General features: G+C 37.1%; 2 protein-coding genes across 3 annotated transcripts in view; one reads left to right on the forward strand and one right to left on the reverse strand.

Annotated features, from left to right (window-relative positions):
• Window positions 1-13741, reverse strand: part of mub (poly(rC)-binding protein mub) — a 94581-nt gene extending 80840 nt beyond the window's left edge. The window contains exon 1 of one of the 2 annotated variants that reach the window (XM_070208500.1): window positions 13148-13741. The gene's annotated coding sequence lies outside the window, so the exon portion shown is untranslated. Of the gene's footprint in view, window positions 1-8563; window positions 8707-13147 lie in introns of those variants that run through there. The other variant, XM_032435047.2, reaches the window with a different exon arrangement.
• Window positions 13742-17392: 3651 nt separating this feature from the next.
• Window positions 17393-18140, forward strand: LOC6624382 (keratin-associated protein 19-3). Its single transcript, XM_002047424.3, has 2 exons — window positions 17393-17822; window positions 17911-18140. The coding sequence occupies exons 1-2, from the start codon at window positions 17474-17476 to the stop codon at window positions 17982-17984; spliced, it is 423 nt and encodes a 140-aa protein (XP_002047460.1). The 5' UTR covers window positions 17393-17473; the 3' UTR covers window positions 17985-18140.
• The last annotated feature ends 445 nt before the right edge of the window (window positions 18141-18585 follow it).

An 18585-nucleotide genomic window follows, 5' to 3' on the forward strand; every position in this document is an offset into this window, starting at 1 on the left:
CGGGCTGTCAGTTCCTCCCTCAGCAAAGTAGGGATATATGTATTTATATATTTCCACCTGGACAAGTAAAAAGCTTTTCTGATAATCATGACTGCAAGCCCCAAGTATATAGCAATTGCTTTGTTTTAATACCAATGCCTTGACTTTAGGTTCGGTTCGCACACCTGACTTTCGACATTCATAATTCAAGGTTTCATACCGGCAATGATTCGGCACATATTATATTGACAATGCCTGAAATTATTTTGTTTTAAAAAAAATGTATTATGTTACCTAACAACCATGTCCGATCAATGATTAGTTATGCCAAATTATTTAATTTGATTGGTTTTCAATTAACATTTACAAGTAATTAACGTAATTTATATTGTTAATTAATTTGTAAGTTTGTTTACTGATTTCAAGATCAGGCATTTGATTTTTCACTTATTTTTTTGCTTATTAAATAATACTTTTTGTAATCAGAATTAGAATTAGGTACAGTGCCCAAAATAAATTATGACTCAGATCGGTTCAGAAATGTTTGCCCTTATCCATGTAATACGTTTAAAAGTGTAAATCTCACAACTTAATTTCAAAAGCATTTCACTAATTAACGAAGTACTAGAAACGAGCTCATTACTTATTAAAAGTGCACTTAGCTTAATATATTGTTTGTCCAGAGTCCAAAAACGCCCACGTCTAAATTGAAATAAAATTTAAATTTAACATGACGTTCGCTCAAATTTTATTTCACAGTACTCCCGCTCTCTAAGCGCGCTTAATATGCAAATTGCTTCGTTTCTAATTAAAATAACTGTGCAGTGCTTTTGGGTTTTAGCTCGTTTTAAAAACACACATTTTTGGCTGACTTTTTGTAGCTGCTGGCCCCAACAGATACCCCAAAACGAGGCATTATTCATTCTCCCCAGTAAACACACAGGAGGGCAGCCTGCCTGGCAGCTTGGAGTTGAGTGAAATGAAGGCCAGAGCCCAATGGGCTTTAGCTTTGGGATCTATTAGCGGCAACATTGCAGCTGCCTGGCGCTGACATTTTGGGCCAACATCTTTGCCGCAAAGGTGTGTGGTTGTGTTATTTTTTTTTTTTGTTCTAGCACGCTTTTTGGATTACGAAATGTTTTTCATTAGAGTTGTTTTAGGTGACGATATGCGTCAATTATAAAGGGACTATGCGTATGAACGTGATTTCATCAAACAAATCTCTAGTATTCTGCTCTTTAATGAGCTCGTAATGAGTTAGGGCCAATAAGGTGCTGCCAGTTACTGCTGGACAGCGCGTGTAATTGTGATGAGGATTAAGAGCTCATTATGTATGCGAACAGGAGCGACTAGTGCAATGAAATTGCTCAACCGAACAATTGAGCATAATTGCAAGGGTGAAAGTTTGTAATTTATGAGAGGAAGCAATTCCGAGCGTAAGATAGAGCGAACAAAGAGAAAGCAGGAAGGTTAGACAAATTGTAAGTTCCATAGATATATATATATACAATCAACATAAATGTTTAATAAGTGGTAAAGGAAAGGGGAGAAAGGGGCCTGGAATCTCTTTTTCGTGTCAGAAAAAATTCACAAAGCACGAACTCTAATGTCAACAAAACAATTTTATCAGGGTAATTTTTAGATTAATATACCAAACTTTTTCGAATGTGAAATAAAATATATCATTGTCAATTTAAATAATTTTAAACTAAATCGACGGCTCGGCTGCTCCGTGATAAATTATTCCCGTGCGCATCTAAAAAAGTTAGTTAGTACATAAATGCAAATCTTGCATTCAAAGGAAATAAGCTGGCTGCGCTTTTCAATTTCCAATATTTGCTAATTTTTTGCAATCAAAATGCACATATTGGCTTTGAGAGAAATGAAATTCGTTGCGTTGATATTTACATTTTAATGCATACGCAAAACGATTTGAATAAACATCAGCCCAAGCTTAAATTCCGATTTGAACTGTGGAGCGTAATTAAAATTGCAATCTATAGTTTGCAGTTAGTGGCCTGAAAAGCAAAATAAGAAAAAAAAAATAGCAAAATAAAGTAAAACCCACACCGAACTTTTCAATTAATCTAAGTAATTAAAGTTTAAGACCAAATGCGAGCAGAACGACCACATGCCTGGCATTGTCTGACAAAAGCTGCAAAAGCCCCAAACATCTGCAACAAATCAATTTGCAAGAACTTTTCCATTGTGTTTGCAACTATTTTTATTGGTCGCTTTAGTTTGGCTATGCTATTTGGCCAGAAGTCTGCTCATGTTGGCTTTTTCACAAAAATACACACACACACACACACACACACACACACACACACATAAGGACAGACCTATATCGATTTACTTTTCCGATAAATTGACAATAGGTTTACACAAAATGGCGCCAGAAGGCGGCAGGCGGTGGCGAGCAGGCAAGCCAAAGTGGTCGCCTAACCATGTGGCGACCCAAGTGTATGGTGTCTTGTGTCGGATATCAAAGGACTTTAAATCAAAATTCAATTACACTTTTCACTGATGCTCTTAAGACTTGGGCGGGCACGTCCGCCCGCTGTGAAAGGCAACCAGCATGAGCCCTTCACCTGTTCGTGATAGCGAAAATCAGCAGCAGGTAACTGAAAATTGAGCATAAATTGCAGCCGACCGACTATGAGATGCTCTTTTTACAGTTATAGAACAAAAAGCGTAGCTTGACAACAGAAAATATATTGTCCTTTTGACAGTTGCAAAACACAAAATATAATTAAATTATGCCTTTCAATAATTTTCTAAATATCATAAAATTATAATATAAAGCCAATATATCTATATATATATTTATATTGTATCAATATATATATTTCTCTGGTGTAAACAAAAAGCGTGTCGAGTGTTCGACCTGCGGGCATTGAGCTGAGCTTTTCAGTTGCCAGAGTTTTCCGGCTTTCGAGTGCTTTTGTGTTTACTGTGGTCGTCAACAGGACGCTGTCGGTATGCTAACTCGCTGGCACCTGGACACGCGCCCAAAATGTAGCATTCGCAGCTTGCCGTCAATTTGTTTGATATGCAAACAAGAAAATCACCGCCATGTCACCATTTGCATTTTAAAGCGCCAACTAGAATATATTTCACCCAAACCTATCAATATATAGACATATATATATATATATATATATATATATATATATAAGTATATTGGAACGCAACGTCATTGCGAAAATTAGCCTCATGTGCAGAGCTCAGTTGAGGTTTTCGATTTGTTCCCGGGGGCAGCTTATGGCACAAATTTCAATTATGTTGCACATGGTATATATAGAGGAGGGGCTTTCACGAGAGCCAATGCAATGGCGAGCACTTACAACAACTTATAAATAGCCTCAGTCTGTGCAAATTTTCACATTAATTAAATTTTAGCGACGACGACAAACACACACGCACACAGATACCCAAAAAAAAAAAGAAATAATGTAAAGACCTGCGACGGCGTCAACGGCCAACATCGTTGACATATTGAAGGAAAACGACAGATTTAGTACGTAATATATAGACAACATATAAGCGCAGCAGCCACAGACAAGCGCTGCCGTGCAGTAGGGTTGCATTAAACCCAGATAGAACAGGGCATGCCTTGTGGCTGCGTGCTTAACATTATGGAAACAAATTCTTATTAAATCTATCCTTACTTTGTCCAATTTTTAAGATTAATGTGTATTAAGTAATTGCTTTTTTTTTGTTTGCAAAAAATTACAAAAAAAAATAAGAGATTAATTACAAAAATAACTAACGTAAACAATTTAGTTTAATATTGAAAGAATTGAATTGTTTCAATAAGTTGTTTGCATTCATAGCGATATTTTTGCACTCATGAGGAGCTCTAAGTTGATTTTGAAATATTAAATATTTATTCATTGATCCCAGCTCTAATTCTTGAGTTGCACAAACATTTGAACCGAGTGCGGACACTCGAGGAGACAAAAAGTTTTTTAAGTTTTCTCTCTTTTTTGCAGGCACCAGCCCTGTGACATCTTGAGTGCCCTTGCCTCCGTCTCCCGGCGGCTGCATTTGGCAATGCGATGCGAATCTGTTGGCCGAGGCACTCGTCCCGTACCCAGCCGATGAGGAGGCACTTACCAGTGCCAACGTTGTCGTCGCCACTCGACGCCGCTGACGTTGTCTAAATTTAGCTGCACTTTTTGCCTCTATTTTGCTGCAGTTGCTGCAGCACTTACAATGCTACGCAAAAATATGCGAAATTGCCACAACAAAGCCAACAACAACAACAACAACAACAACAGCAGCAATAAGAACAAGCGCAAAATATTTGGTGTAATTATTTTTGATTTTGTGAATGTGTTTCGTACAGCATTTAGAAATGCATAAAAGCTTGTTAATTTAATTGTACAGGGACAGCTAACAATAATATGTATTTTATATGTAAAAGCATGTCTCGTATCTTGACTGGCTAATTGGGCATTGGAATATGCCCGACAACAGATCTTGGGAATTATGTCACTTATTCATTATTCAATTAATTGCATTTAAATCATATTTTATTCAATTTCAATTGTGTGTGTGCTTAAACAGTTTAATAATAAATTGAGTGCAGCACTGGGCAACATTTTAATATGTTGAATATTTTTGATCCACAAACAAAACTCGACCTCTCTGATTTGGCAACTAGAGCAAATGTAGCATTTTATTTTCAGTCCTGTCTTATCTATAGCTCAGAATTTACAACAGCCCATTCCTTGACTGTAATCCATCTGGGGGTCCCAATTCACAGTAACCAAAACAAAATGTCTGTAAAGACTTCAAAAGCGAATTGCTATTAAAACCCCACAGCAAACCACACAGATCCACAATTAATCAAAACGATGCTGCTACCCTTCTGAAACTACGCCGTCCAAGTCTGAGACTCCAGCTCCACGGGGTTGCTGGCTTCCCAAGATACGTGACAAACGACGCCGTCGAACGCGATCTCCGCCTGACAAAGGTCAGAGACCAAATAAATTTCTCAAGCAGACGCTACGGCAGCAAACTGCAGCGGCACCCGAAACACTTGGAGTCACCTCCAAAGGTCACACCCCTGCAGCCTACCTACAAGGCGAATCACATGAATACTTCACTTTATTAAGCTTTGTCCTCAGTCCCTTTCGTCGTCAATATCCCAATGTGAACACCACTCAATTTAAAAACAATAAAAGCTAGCAGAAGTCGTAACTATAACATTTTCTGAGTTTTGGCGCTTGGCAAATATCAGAAGGCACTAATCGACTTCAGAACTAACTACCACATATACAAATAAAATTCTTGTGCATCCTCAATAGAAATGTTGTTTCGTGTTCTTGTTGAATTCGTTAAATAAATAAATAGGTAAAAGTTCAGCTAAGCGATTCATTGGTTACCGATTCATGATTTCACACTACATATTCCATCATAAATCATTGCGAAGCAGCATAGCTATAGTTCATCCTATTCGTATGCCCATTGCAAGTTGTCGACCTCAGTTTTAATGAAATGCTGCGGTTAGTTTACCTGAAGCTGTAGCTCTGGCTTAGTGGAGACCACAGCCAATCGCTGGCTTCAAAACTTTTAATGAAGCCCGCCTGGTAACGATTGCCAGACACCAATCTGAAATGCCAAGCGAAGGTGCGATGGCAACTACAGCTGCAACTGCTGTGTGGGTTTTGGGGTATATTGCTCAACGCTAATCAAATTAGAATACTCCGGCAGGCACACACCTTCGAGTGGATATTGTCAGCGAGCTGCCTTTTGCGGTCAGCCAAAGTTTGCCGTAAGGCAACGTCTTGCATATTACTTATCATTAATTATTTGCCGCCCCAGAGTTGAGCATAATATTTATTTCAAATTTTAATGAGCAAGCGACAGCAGTCAAAATAGATTTCAAGCAGCAGCTACAGCTTCTGCGGTTGCCTTGACAAATCGCAGATATGGTGGCAGGCATGCCACAATATATTGCCAACTTGTGCGGTATGCAGCAGCAACAATAAATTCCACAGAGGCAACTAAAACGCACGCAGCAGCAGCTACTTAAGTGCAAAAGTGTAGTATACTTTTCTGCTGCACTTGCAGCAAAGACGGCACGTGATTGATGTGGCATGAACAGCCAGAGAGAGGGATGGTAGCTGCGGGAGAGGAGTAAAGTAAGGTAAAGTAAGCAAAAGAGCAGCCAAAAAAAACGTTTACGTTCAGTGTAGCATAGCTTACATGCTCTTTACATGGCCATTAGATATTTTATACGAGCATATCTCAAGATATAAAAAATAACTCAACGATAAAAGTTTTCGTTTCCTAGAGAAAACAATGTCTTTGTCACTTGATTCCTTGGATTTGATATGATAAATTGAACGTAGCTTTACCTTACTTTTGATTGCACGATGGATAATGTGTTGGAATATGGTAGATAGTGATATTTGCCTTGGCAAGATTTCACAACATTAAATATCTTTAGTTAAATATAATCTATCAATCAAACCATTTAAAAAGTATACTGTCAAAGAAATATCTTTAGTTGAATATAAGCTAGCACTCAAAAAATAACCTGCCAGAAAAAATTAACATATATATATAAATTAAATTTACTTGATTTCAAATAATTAAATATTTTCCGTGAAATATGATCTACCTGTCAATAGACACTAAAAAATCACATACCAAAACTAAATTTGATAAAAATATATATTACAAATTTAAAGTAATCTATATTAATACCAAAAATCCTAAGTCTGCTTAGACAAATATATAGTTATATTAGGTTTTAACAGATCTAATTCGTTTTCCACTTTTATAATCAAAATTAAAAGGAGATATATATAAACTATACCAACTACAAATGATATTTGCCTTTTCTTTCACTATTAAAATAGAGTTTTCTGCTTTAATTAATTTTCTTAACTATTGCATCTATTTTAATTCCGTTTAAAGCGCTTTTAATTGGCATTATTTTTTTAAAAAGGCAGTACGTATATTTTTTGCATTGTCATTAGCTGGAATTTTAATTTTCCAGCATTTTTAGCATGGCAACGACTGCCAAAGATTTTGTGGAGCTGCATATATTTGTGCAGTGGCGGAAGGTCGTCGACGGCTGTCAAGGAAATAACAAATAAAATAAAAGAAGGGAAATCAACAAAGTGCGCAAGTTGCAAATCAAAAGATGTACATGCCAAAAATAAGGGCAAAGGGGAGAGAGAGATGTAGAGAGAGATAGAGATAGAGAGAGAGAGAAAATATCAGATAAATGAAAAGAAAAGCATTTGGTGCAGGAAACGATATGCAATTCTTTTTCCTGTTCGACGCGGCAGCGGCGAGTGGCAGGGGCCTGCCAGGGACAGCACGAAATTGGCCAATTTACATGCGTTTGTGTTTTTTAGCCAAGAAGAAAACGAGAATTGAACTTCAATTCAAACTTTGGGTCTGTGTGGGTGAGGGTTACGAATATAAAGTGGCTTCGCAAATATTGCAGCTACTTTAACTGTGCAGCTGCTGCTGCTGCGTTCAAATACCAGCAAAGAGTTTAAGCCCAGCCAAGCGGTGCACTCAACTGGCATTAAGAGATAGAGAAAAAGGTAGAGAAAGAGAAAGCTGAAAGCGACAGACTCTAATAATGCACAGAAAGAGTTGTCTCAGACAACGATTTAAAGCAGCTTCAAATATGTGAAGAGCCAGCAGAGCAGGTGCAAGACCCGATGGCTTATTTACAATTTAAAGACATTTTGTCAAAGTCATACGCGGCGTATGCGTAATGCCACTTAACAGACATTATAGCTTACATGCGGCTAATAAGCTTATCAAATGCTACGAACTGTAACTAACGATGACTTGCGCTCAAAAACGTTTAATATCTGTTCGTTGCAGTTGATGGGCTTAAGCACCATAGCAACAACGGGTCGTATGTGTAATGCGAATTTTCATATGTAAATGTAATAATCAAAAATCCGATTGAGAAGCTTTAAAGTTTACAGCATTAAAGTTTCGATCTGTATATAACAATTGAAATTCGCAGAAAGTTTGGAAATGTAAACTAATCGTCTAATTCGTTAATTCTCTGACAACTTTAAAGTTAAGTCTTAAACGGGTCTAAAAACGAGCTTTAATATAAATTTAATATAACTACACAGCTGTTCAGCTGTTATCTGATGTAACAAGACTTCACAATAAATTTTTATATTTTATGTCTATTTTTTAGTTTCAATGGAAACTGAACTTTTTCAGCCGAACTACATAAAAAACTCTTCCATATAAATGATAACATTTTGCTAATTACATGTCCTGTACGTAACAAATAATTTAAAAGTTGCACAAAAAGTGAAAACCACACACTTGTCATATAAACTGTGCATAGACAGCAAAAAAAAAATAAATAAAAAACCGGAAAATCAAGGAAACAAATGAAAGGACATGTCAACGACAGGCAGGATGGGAACACTTCGCTCTGAGCGAAAAAGCATTTAACTATTTTGCTGGAACAATATTCAATTTCCGTCTGTCTAATAAGTTTTTGGCTAGCACCACACCCACACACACACCCACACACACACACACACACACACGCACACACATTCTCTCTCACACTCACCAGTGTATTGGAGCCGTGGCATGTAATAGGCCAAGTCCAACTGGCATTCCTGTCCCACTGCCTGTCCGTGTCCCAACTGCGTATCTTTCCAGGCAAGTTCTGTAAAGCCCGACAAAGTTCCATTACTCAAACTCGTACAGCGACGCACATTTTCCTTTAATTTCCTTTTTAGTTTCCAACGCCAACTAGCTCGTCACAAAAATGCCGGCTCCTCTGCTCTGCGTTCGCCTTTTTTATTCTAGCCCGATGGTGCTTCGAAATTGTCAGCTTAAAGCATCGATGCATATCCTCAAACTTTAATGAATACCCGCGAGGCTATGCAAACAAAATGGTAACAGCCACAGGGCCATATAAAATGTATTCGGGTAACCAAGTTTAAGCACAACGAACGCGTTCATTTGGCAACCAAATGGATGCCGAGACCCAACCAGCGCGACAGCGGCACAGAGGCAGGTGCAGACTTTTCTACAGCTGTGGCAAAATATTGTTGAAGGATTGTCAATGTTTCAAACAACTCGGTACGGTTAAGAAAACTTTTTTTTAGCACAAGTTCATGCGCAGAGGGAAATCGAGATATTAAGATTGTTAAGCAAATTAAGCTCGGGGTAAGACTTAAAATAATTAGCGCATAAATAGAAATATATATACAATATATTTGTGTTCGGTTAGGGACTTATGATCTAGGCTACACATAATTAATTTTAATAATTAAATTTTAATTTTTTTTTTTTTTTTTAAAGGCAGTATATCAAATTGTAAATATTTTTATATATTTATTTCTACTATGCTGCTACCTCACTTCCTATTTCACTCGCTCTCTGTCTGTATCTCTTTTCTTGTCTCCAAAATCAAGTGTTTACACATATAACGAAGTTTACAGAAAATGGCCGCATAAACGCATTTGCTTTATGATTGCCATAGAAATAGAGTGAGATAGTGCTGCCTGCCCACATTCTGCAGTAGGCGACGCCCACGCGACGGTAATGCAAATAGTATGGCCCAGACTTGGTTAGCTATCGGTTGGTTTGCAATGGGAACTGGCATTGGGAATGGTGGCTGGGTAACAGGGTATCGAGTGCTCTATGCAACATTGCGGTTGCCTTACCCCCAAGAATGCCATGGAAATGATAGACGATGTAAAAGAGTTCATTAATATTGCAAGGTGGACGGGCGACAACAGCAACGACACCGACACCGCCAACACAAACAGCAAGAGCCAGAGGAACAACAGCAACAGGAACGAGGACAACATTTTGACTGTGTGCGCACAATTATTTTGTAATTTGTCATATTTTCTAGGGCTGGGCGACAGTAGCGAAAGGCCGCCTACACCGAGGAGCCTTTGTCCAAAATTTTCAAGTAGCAAAGTCTCGGGCTCAAGTGGCTCGACGGCCTACTAAATAGGAAATGCGGGCTCGTTGGTTCGCGATGCGGATGGCAAGCCAGAGGGACGGGTGCGGGTGCTTTTGTTGTATCCTACCAGCCAGCTGCATAATTGTTTGTATTTTACGCTTTACATGAAAGCTAAGCAAATCTTTTGTTATACACTGTCTACGGCAACAAGGCTGCGCCTCCTTTAAAAAAAAAAAAAAAAAACGTAGAAAAAAATCACGTCCCTCTATATCATCTCTGGTAACCCTTCTTGGCGCTTTTGTTGGCCTTACGCTTTGTGTGCATATTCTAAACATGGCAGCGCTTGGCGGCTACCTCAACCTACTTTCGGGGCCAGACTGCGTCGTCGCCGTTGTTAAGACCTCTATAGTGACTGCCTAACCAGCACACCCAATGCAGCAAAGCCAATCTGCACGCCCAGTCCAGCAGCGAGAACCACCCACATAAGTCCCCAACGTGCAGCAAGTCAACAGTGAGGCAGTCAGTCAGGCAGTTTTGTTGTTGTGCATATTTACCTAGCGCGCTCTTCATCGTTCACATCATCTGCAGCATTAACTGCCAGAGAGTGGGTACAATGACTACATCATTAGACTGGAAGACTAGTGAATGGCAAGCTCTAGAGCTGTGAGTCTAATATTGTCTTCCTTGACTTGGCATAGTTCGTGTACATGTTTTTTAGTTTTTTTTAATAATGTTCAATGTCTTTTTGGGGAGCACGATATATTTGACTGTTAAAAAGATAGTGCATGGTATTCACAAGTACAATCGCTTCTCCTTTGTAGAAAGAGTATTGAGATCTCGCCATGTTGCTGTTATTTATCATTCGTCATAATTTTCATATGCAGCAGTTGGTCCACGCAATTCCTCGCCTCCCAGACGACCACAGACTCTTGTCCGTTTCTTTGGCTCGCTTTCGCTACATTTTTTTTTGTTGTTGTATTTTTTGTATGCATATATATATATTTTTTCTTGTTTTTTGTTAAATTACATGCACATATACACAGTCAAATATTTATTTAAAACTTATGCCCGAGGCCTTTCATTACTGTGCACGTAAAAATATATATTTTCTGTTCTGTGCTCTGTAGTTTTCTTCTTTTATATTTTATTTTTTATGTTTTACTTTTGATATTTTGCCTGTGGTAAAAAAAAAGCATATTGCTTTGTTTGACCGGTTCGTCTCTTTTAGTGGCAAGCGTTCCATGTTATTGAGTAAACTTAATTTTTTATATTTTTTGTTGATTTTTTTTCAAATGCGTTCTGTTACTTCCTGTTAAAATCGGAGCTTCGTTCGTTTACTTTACCGTCCCGCTAAGTTAATTATTTCCTCATTTCCATATTTTCTAGTGTCTAGCACAGTTATAATTAGTCGCCCTTGTTGTGCATGTCCTTGTATGCGCCCATTGTCCTGTCCAGAGAACAATGCGTTATGACGTAGTGAAGCCAGAGCAAAGTTGTTGAACATTTAATGGGATTTACCCCCCGAATTGTTTTAAATTACCATACTCTTTACTCAGAAGCTAGCAGACCAACAGAAGCAAAAAATGGAAGTAGCTTCAAGTGTCGACTAGCCATAGAGTTAAAGGGCAAGTATACGGACAACAATTGAGATGTTAATTAAAATTATGCAGAGTATGGAGCTAATAGATTTTCTTAGGAATCAATCAAATGCCACTGTCGGTTGGTAATTGATATTTGCTTTGACAATGTTATGTTCACAATGGGAGGGAAAGTTAATAAGAATCATAGCTCGGTATATGAATAGAAATTGAAATAGAGTTGGAAAAAAATGATCATAAATATCGCTGGAAGTTCTATTCTTGTTCAATTAACAAGCATCGATAGAAATAGGAGATGGGAATGAAAAATAAACGAACATTTATTCAACAGAATAAAATGGAATAAACTTTAAGCCCTTTTAAAATGATTGTATTTGCTTTTGGATGTGTTCCGTTCAAAATATACTATTATTAAGTCTTTTAGTAATGTTTTCCGAGGTTCTTTTATGAGCTAAATGCATATATGACAAGAAGAAATCCATGAAATATCTAGCGAAAATATCTAGCCAGAAAGCACGCAGACATAGAGTGCAGTGCAGTCCAGTCCTCAGCCAAACAGTCGACTCTTGCTGACTCTCTAGTTTCAATCTCAGGTCAGGACACTTGAACTACTACACTGCACTTTGGTTAAGGAGAAGACAATCATGCGCAACTCTACGACACATTTTCGAAGGTGAAATAATTTGTACAAAGATGACACTGGAGTGTCCCCATTTGTGTACTCTACGCGCGCTCATTAAATAAATTGGAACATATTCCAAGACATGTTTAATCGCAAGCTAGGCTAAAGCGGATCATCCAACTCGACACAAACATTACAAATGTCTATCAGTTGAAAGTAGAATATAATGCCTAACACAGCTTAAGAACGAGAAATTAAGAATATATTCCACACGCCGATAATTTAATACCCTTGTAGACCTGTGACTTACGAAAAGTGAAGCTCGTCAATGAATAATGAAAATAGCTTGGAAAACGGAATATTTTGCTATATAAAACTTATCTTATGTGCGATTCTGCACATAGTACTATAAAATAGTGCGACATTGATAAGATTTGGCTCACATGTAAGCATCAGAGTTTACCCAATAAATGCCGAGCTTGGTCTTGATAAACAAAAAAGCTACTCATACAATAACTTAATTTTCCACCGATCGTTGCAATAGCAGCCATATGCTATTCTAGCCCGATGTTGATAAGCTTGTGCAAATATATGAGAAACATTTAGAAACCAATAAATGTTGAGCTGGATCGCAATATCTTGAAAATATCTGGAAAACTTTTTTCTTTTCCATAAAATAATCTACATTTTGAGCGATCGTTTCTAACATATGTACTGCCTGCAACACATGGACGGGCCTATGCAAAATTTCAAGAAAATAGCTTAGAAACTGACAGACTAGTTCCCATAGAAACAGACGGATATGGATATGGATATATCAACTGGGCTGTAGATGCTGAACTAAAACATATACACCATGGAGTTGGAGATGTCTCCTTCTATGCGCCACAGATTTCATGACTGGCTTCTATTCATGAAAGAATTCACAAAAATTTACTTGTCTTTTTAATTAAAAAAAAAAACTAAATAAAGTAAATAAAATCTGTTTAGAATTGAACAACGAAAACTCACCTGTTAAAATTGTTGTTGGATTTATTCACTTATGTGTATTTTTCAGTAATTGTTGACGCTAATCGAATTAACGAATTTTGCGTTTAATTATAAATTCTTTGGTTTAGTTTACTAATTGGTTTTGGTTTACTGTTAATTGTTTTCGGTTTTATCCCGTTTGATAATTTGGGCGCCAAAGTACAGTCAGAAATCACGCACTTACACACATATATGCATTTGGTCACACTGACAATCGTTGCCTCTGTCTTTCACTCTCTGTCTGTCTCTGTCTCTCTCACTCTCTTTCTCTCTCTCTCTCTCTCTCTTTGTAACAAAAGCACTGTGCCTTTTTGGGTGCGTGTTTATTATGACGTTTGTTGCGGTTCGGCGGCGTCTGCCGATTGCCTCTGGGGCTGGTAGTTAATGCAGTTTGTTTGTTTGACGACGTTTATTAGATTGAGCGAGGTGTAGTGTGAGCATGCACAGGCGTTGGGCAGACTGGATATTTGGCTGTGTGGCCAGACTCCAATTTGGTTGGCGGTTTAACGGTTGTTTTTGGTTTGTTGGTGATGTGTGAAGCGCACAGAGGACATACACAACTTGACTGAGCGAAACTGCACAAATAACTGAATTGAAATTTCGCCGCACCAAACACTGTGTAAGGGCAAATTGTAGGAGAGCGCATCTGTGTGGGCGAGCCAGGAGGAGGGGCAGCGGGGCGGCATTTAGGGGTTATGCAGCAACAATTTTGCCTATAGCTTATTTTCGGCAGCGCACACGCGAAAAACAGCAAAACACGAAATTTCTTACAGCCGACAAATGCACTCGAGTGCATTTTAATTGATTTTTTTCCTCATGCACATTTGCAAGAGCGTGCGAGCGAGAGAGCGAAAGAGACAGAGAGAGAGAGAGAGAGAGAGGGACGAAAAGAAAGAGAGCGAGAGCGTAATCTGTGTGTCTTACTCGTTTGTTATACGCGGCGTATGCGTAACATTTACAGTTGCATTTCGCACGCACCTTATTTTGAGTGAGTATTTCTTTGGTTTTGAGTGAGTTTTTTAACCATTTGCGATCTCCTCAACGCCCGTTCTAGGTCAATTAATGTTGTCCGTCTCATATTTTTCAAGTTTTAATTACCCTTTTTATTTACAATTTCAACAGCCGGGCAAAGCGAACAAAACCAAAAAAAAAAAAAAAAAAAAAAATGAATAAACTTGTTGTGGCAACACATTTTTAATTAATTACATGCAAAAATCCAAACCAAAATGAGTAGTCGACGCTTGAGTGTCGAGCTGGTCAAACAATTAGCATTTTTTTTGCCAGTTTAATGAAGTTCCTGAAGGATGCGCCTTGTTGCCCGAGTTCCTCTGTTGCCATATAGAAAAACTTTTTAATATGTAAAGTGTTTTTTAAGGGCGTGCAATGTTTGAAAGGTGAGCATCTCGGCAGGCAGAAATGAGTAAAAAACACAAACTGAAATTTCCATTCAAATAGATAGAATTTGTGTCAGCTTTTGGCGGCTCACGTAGATTCTTTGGTGCTTCAGTATGGAGCTACTTCAGACTTCAAATGTACAATAACTTTGTCAAACACTGTCAGTTCAATTATTATCATTTTAATTTGTTCCATTAACCTGTACTTCTCTCTGTTTGAGACCTCTTGCTCCATATTCTGATGGAACGTGTAACGTCTCTCAGTATCTCTCTCGATCTCTCAGTCTGTATCTTGCTCTCCCCCTATCTCATTCAATTACTATCTTTCACCCTCTGTGTCTTAATTGTCGCCTTTCATATCTCTTATATTTTTTTTAATATTTGAAGAAGGCGGATTTAAAACTATTATATATATTTAATCGCTCGATCTATAAGCCATAAAAAGAGAAGTTTTTATTCTTACAAGCTCTCTGTCACTTACTATCTTTATATTTCTCTCGCACTCTCTTTCTGTCTCTGTCGCTCTATCCCTTTCTCTGTCTCTCTCTTTCTCAATAAAAAAAATCGACCTTCTATTCGATTCTCATACACTCAAGTTAGGTTTGAAGAGAACGATTTGGCTAGTGTCGAAACCAAACAAACAAATTAATTAATTTATTAAATACAATACAGATTAATACATGGTTTTCTCTAGTAGAAAATTACAATTGAGTTGAGACATGCGCAAAGCAACAGCAACTCAAAGGAAACTCACTCAAAATCCGCAGCGACAAGAACATGCAATAAAGCACCTGAAGCCAAGTAATGCAATCGCAAACAGGCAAGCCGAAAAAGAAGGTACAAAAAAAAATACAAATAAAAAACGTCAGCTGCACACAATTCAACCTAAGGTACAAAATGGCATCGGAGTAATATGCTAACGACCAACAACAAACAGAAAATGGCAGAAGGTAAATGATATAAAATTGTTCGCCTAAGATTATGTTTGCAATTGCTGAATAGTGTAATTGCACAAAGCTCAAAATAAGCTGGACTTAAAAAATTGTGAATATATTTTAAATTTCTCTCTTTGTAGATATAAGTTTAAAAATATTGAGAAGATATTTTGAGGATTAAACTAAATAATATATATTTTAAGTCTACCTTATGGAAATACATTTGAAAAGGACTTCAGGCACGCTAAAGGTAAAAATGCCGGTAAAACTAATAGTCAATACAGTCAGAGGAGAAAGCCAAAGTTCCAACACGCAACAAAATTGATGATAATCTAGGGCAAATGACTGTGCAAATTGGCTTTGTAATAGATAGCAATTACAAGACCAATATTTTTAAATGGTTAGGTACCGGGTTCGCGGGCAATTTTATGAAATAGGAAATAGATTTATAAATATAATTCGGATTGCAAATATAAAATCTTGAGATGTTAGCCACGTTGTAAGACACTGAGGTTTTCCTTTTTTTTTTTAATAAATATCAATACCTAAAATCAACTATAAATTACATTTCTATTAATTAAAGTAGCTGAGTGCTGTAATCTAATTTGCTTGAACGTAACGAACTTAAGCATTTCCCAAAATAGTTAAATAGAAGTACCCTTGTATAATTATCTTTTCATTATCAGAACTATGTCATTAATTTTATGACACAACCAATCAAAATTAACCGAGGTAGCAAATAATAATTATGCACAAATATTACTTTCAAACATGTGCGACGATCGAACTCAGACAATTCAAATAAAATCCTTCACAATGAACTTTTATTGCGTTGAAAACGCCGAGAAAATCATTTGTAATTATATACTAAATGCCCATAGTGTGGGTAAGTCATAATTGCCCACAACTGACCTCATTTGAAGGGCGTTGATGAGCATTGACCACTCGGACCATTGAACCTCAAAGAGTTGGAAATATGAAAAAAAAAAAAAAAAAAACCACAAAAAAACCACGACAGTTTATATTTTTAATGTCATGTCATCAAATTTTAAGGTTAATGACTGTGTTTATGCATGAAACCAGAAGTTGATTCTGGTGAATCCCTGACAAGAAAAAAATACTATTTTAAATGCCTACAAAGTAAACAGCACAGTTCTGAGTCATATGATTATATACTTATTTAAGTATATTAGTGAATAATTCATTCCACAGAAGATTTATTTAGATTTTTTTATATGTTATGATGTGAACAAAACTCTTCTAAATCATATGATCATATACCTATTGTTTAACAGTATATGTGTTATACCAAGTTCTATATTTGTTCTACAAATATTATATTATTTATGAATATAATTTAATACAGTTTTCCCCATTTTCGATTGAACATAACGCAATCAAACAATCAATCAATCATTCAATTTATAATGCAAAATTAAAATTTGTATACTTTTTTAGTCAGTTTACAAAATTAAAATGTTATATAATTTTAATATCTGAAAAACTACTTACGACAATTAGGAAAGACTCTGCCCCATAATATTGTTACTTTTCTCCATTAACAGGGTATCCTCGTATTCAGCACTCCTTTCCAAAACAATTCATGACATTTAAATTATTTGCATGCATTCCGATTTCATTTTGTTTCTCTTTTTTTTTGTTGTGTCCATCAAATTATAATAATCTGATGAAAATGTAATGAAGGTGTTTACATGTGTAAAAATTGCGCATACGCAATGTTGTGCACGCTCCAATGAACAAACAATTCGTAAGCCAAATAAAAAAATAAAAACAAAAAAACAACGATGATGAGCAATTGATGGGCAATGGTGAACGATTAGGCGCCATTAAAAATCGTTTCATAGCCAAAATTATGTTTATTATATTTATGGCGTATATAAAAGCAAATGCTCTGAATTTTCCAACCAGTGTTCACGAGAATATCAGTGGGATTCAACGCGAGAAATAGTTTTGGAAATATGTCATACCAACAGATAACCGCAGGTCGCAGTTTTTGGCTATACTTGGTTTTGGCAGCTGCAATGCTGCAGAGTCAGCTGGTAAAATCTCAATACAGTGGCTTTCCCTACTATGGTGGAGGAGTCGCAACTGCAGGCTCTGCATATGGGGGCGGCATGTTGGGTAATGGATATGGTTATGGATACGGCTATCCACAGTACTATTCATACCCTGGCTACGGCTACACATATCCCAGCTACGGGTACGGTAGCGGAGTCGGAAGTGGGTTCGGAGGCGGAGCCGGAGGCTATGGTTACCCAAGCTATGGATACCCTGGCTATGGTTATGGTTATCCTTATGCGGGCACGAGTAAGTAGAACTAAACTGAAGTCGGCTAGACTCTGCGTATGCATTGTATATATATGTATTAGTGTTTTGGACTTGTTTTCTATTATAGACACTGCCTTTGCGAGCAGCAGCGGAGGATTCGCAAGCGCAAGTGTGGGTAGCGGCGGCGGTTACTACGGTTAACTAAGGCACTGAACAAATACTTAAGCTAATTAGTCACGATGTGTACATATTGATTAAGTATCGTAATTAAGTTGATTGTGTTGTAGTATTAAATTCATTTATTTTATATAAAATATAAGCAACACTATGATTTTTGGTAACTTAAAAAAAACCGAAGAACTTACTCGGACGAACAACTTTTTCCCGCCAAAAAAAATATGAATCCGATAACAAATGGCAGTGCTGCAAAATGTATTACCAAGTGTTGGACATATTTTGCCAATACATCGATATATTTCTGAGTGTATTCTCTTATTTCATTGAGAAATTTCCAAGCTTAAGGTGATAAATGAAGTGAAAAGTGGCAATTTTTCCTGAATCTTAAGATATCTTTAGGAGCAAGTTCAAATATATCGAATATGCATCAATATCGCACAACTATCGATATTCGTGACGGCAGCTTGTTGCCGGGAACTTTCAATTTTCAACCATTAAGTTTTTACACAGTAAAGTTACTCTCCGACGCTAAAATCGATTTATCGTAGAAATCTGGTTTTTGTCGTTCCTATTTCGGTAACGTAACATAAACGTTAATCCTAAATAAATGGTCAAATTTATACAC

This window comes from Drosophila virilis, chromosome 3, assembly GCF_030788295.1.
Source record: "Drosophila virilis strain 15010-1051.87 chromosome 3, Dvir_AGI_RSII-ME, whole genome shotgun sequence".
NCBI classification, from domain to species: Eukaryota; Metazoa; Arthropoda; class Insecta; order Diptera; family Drosophilidae; genus Drosophila; species Drosophila virilis.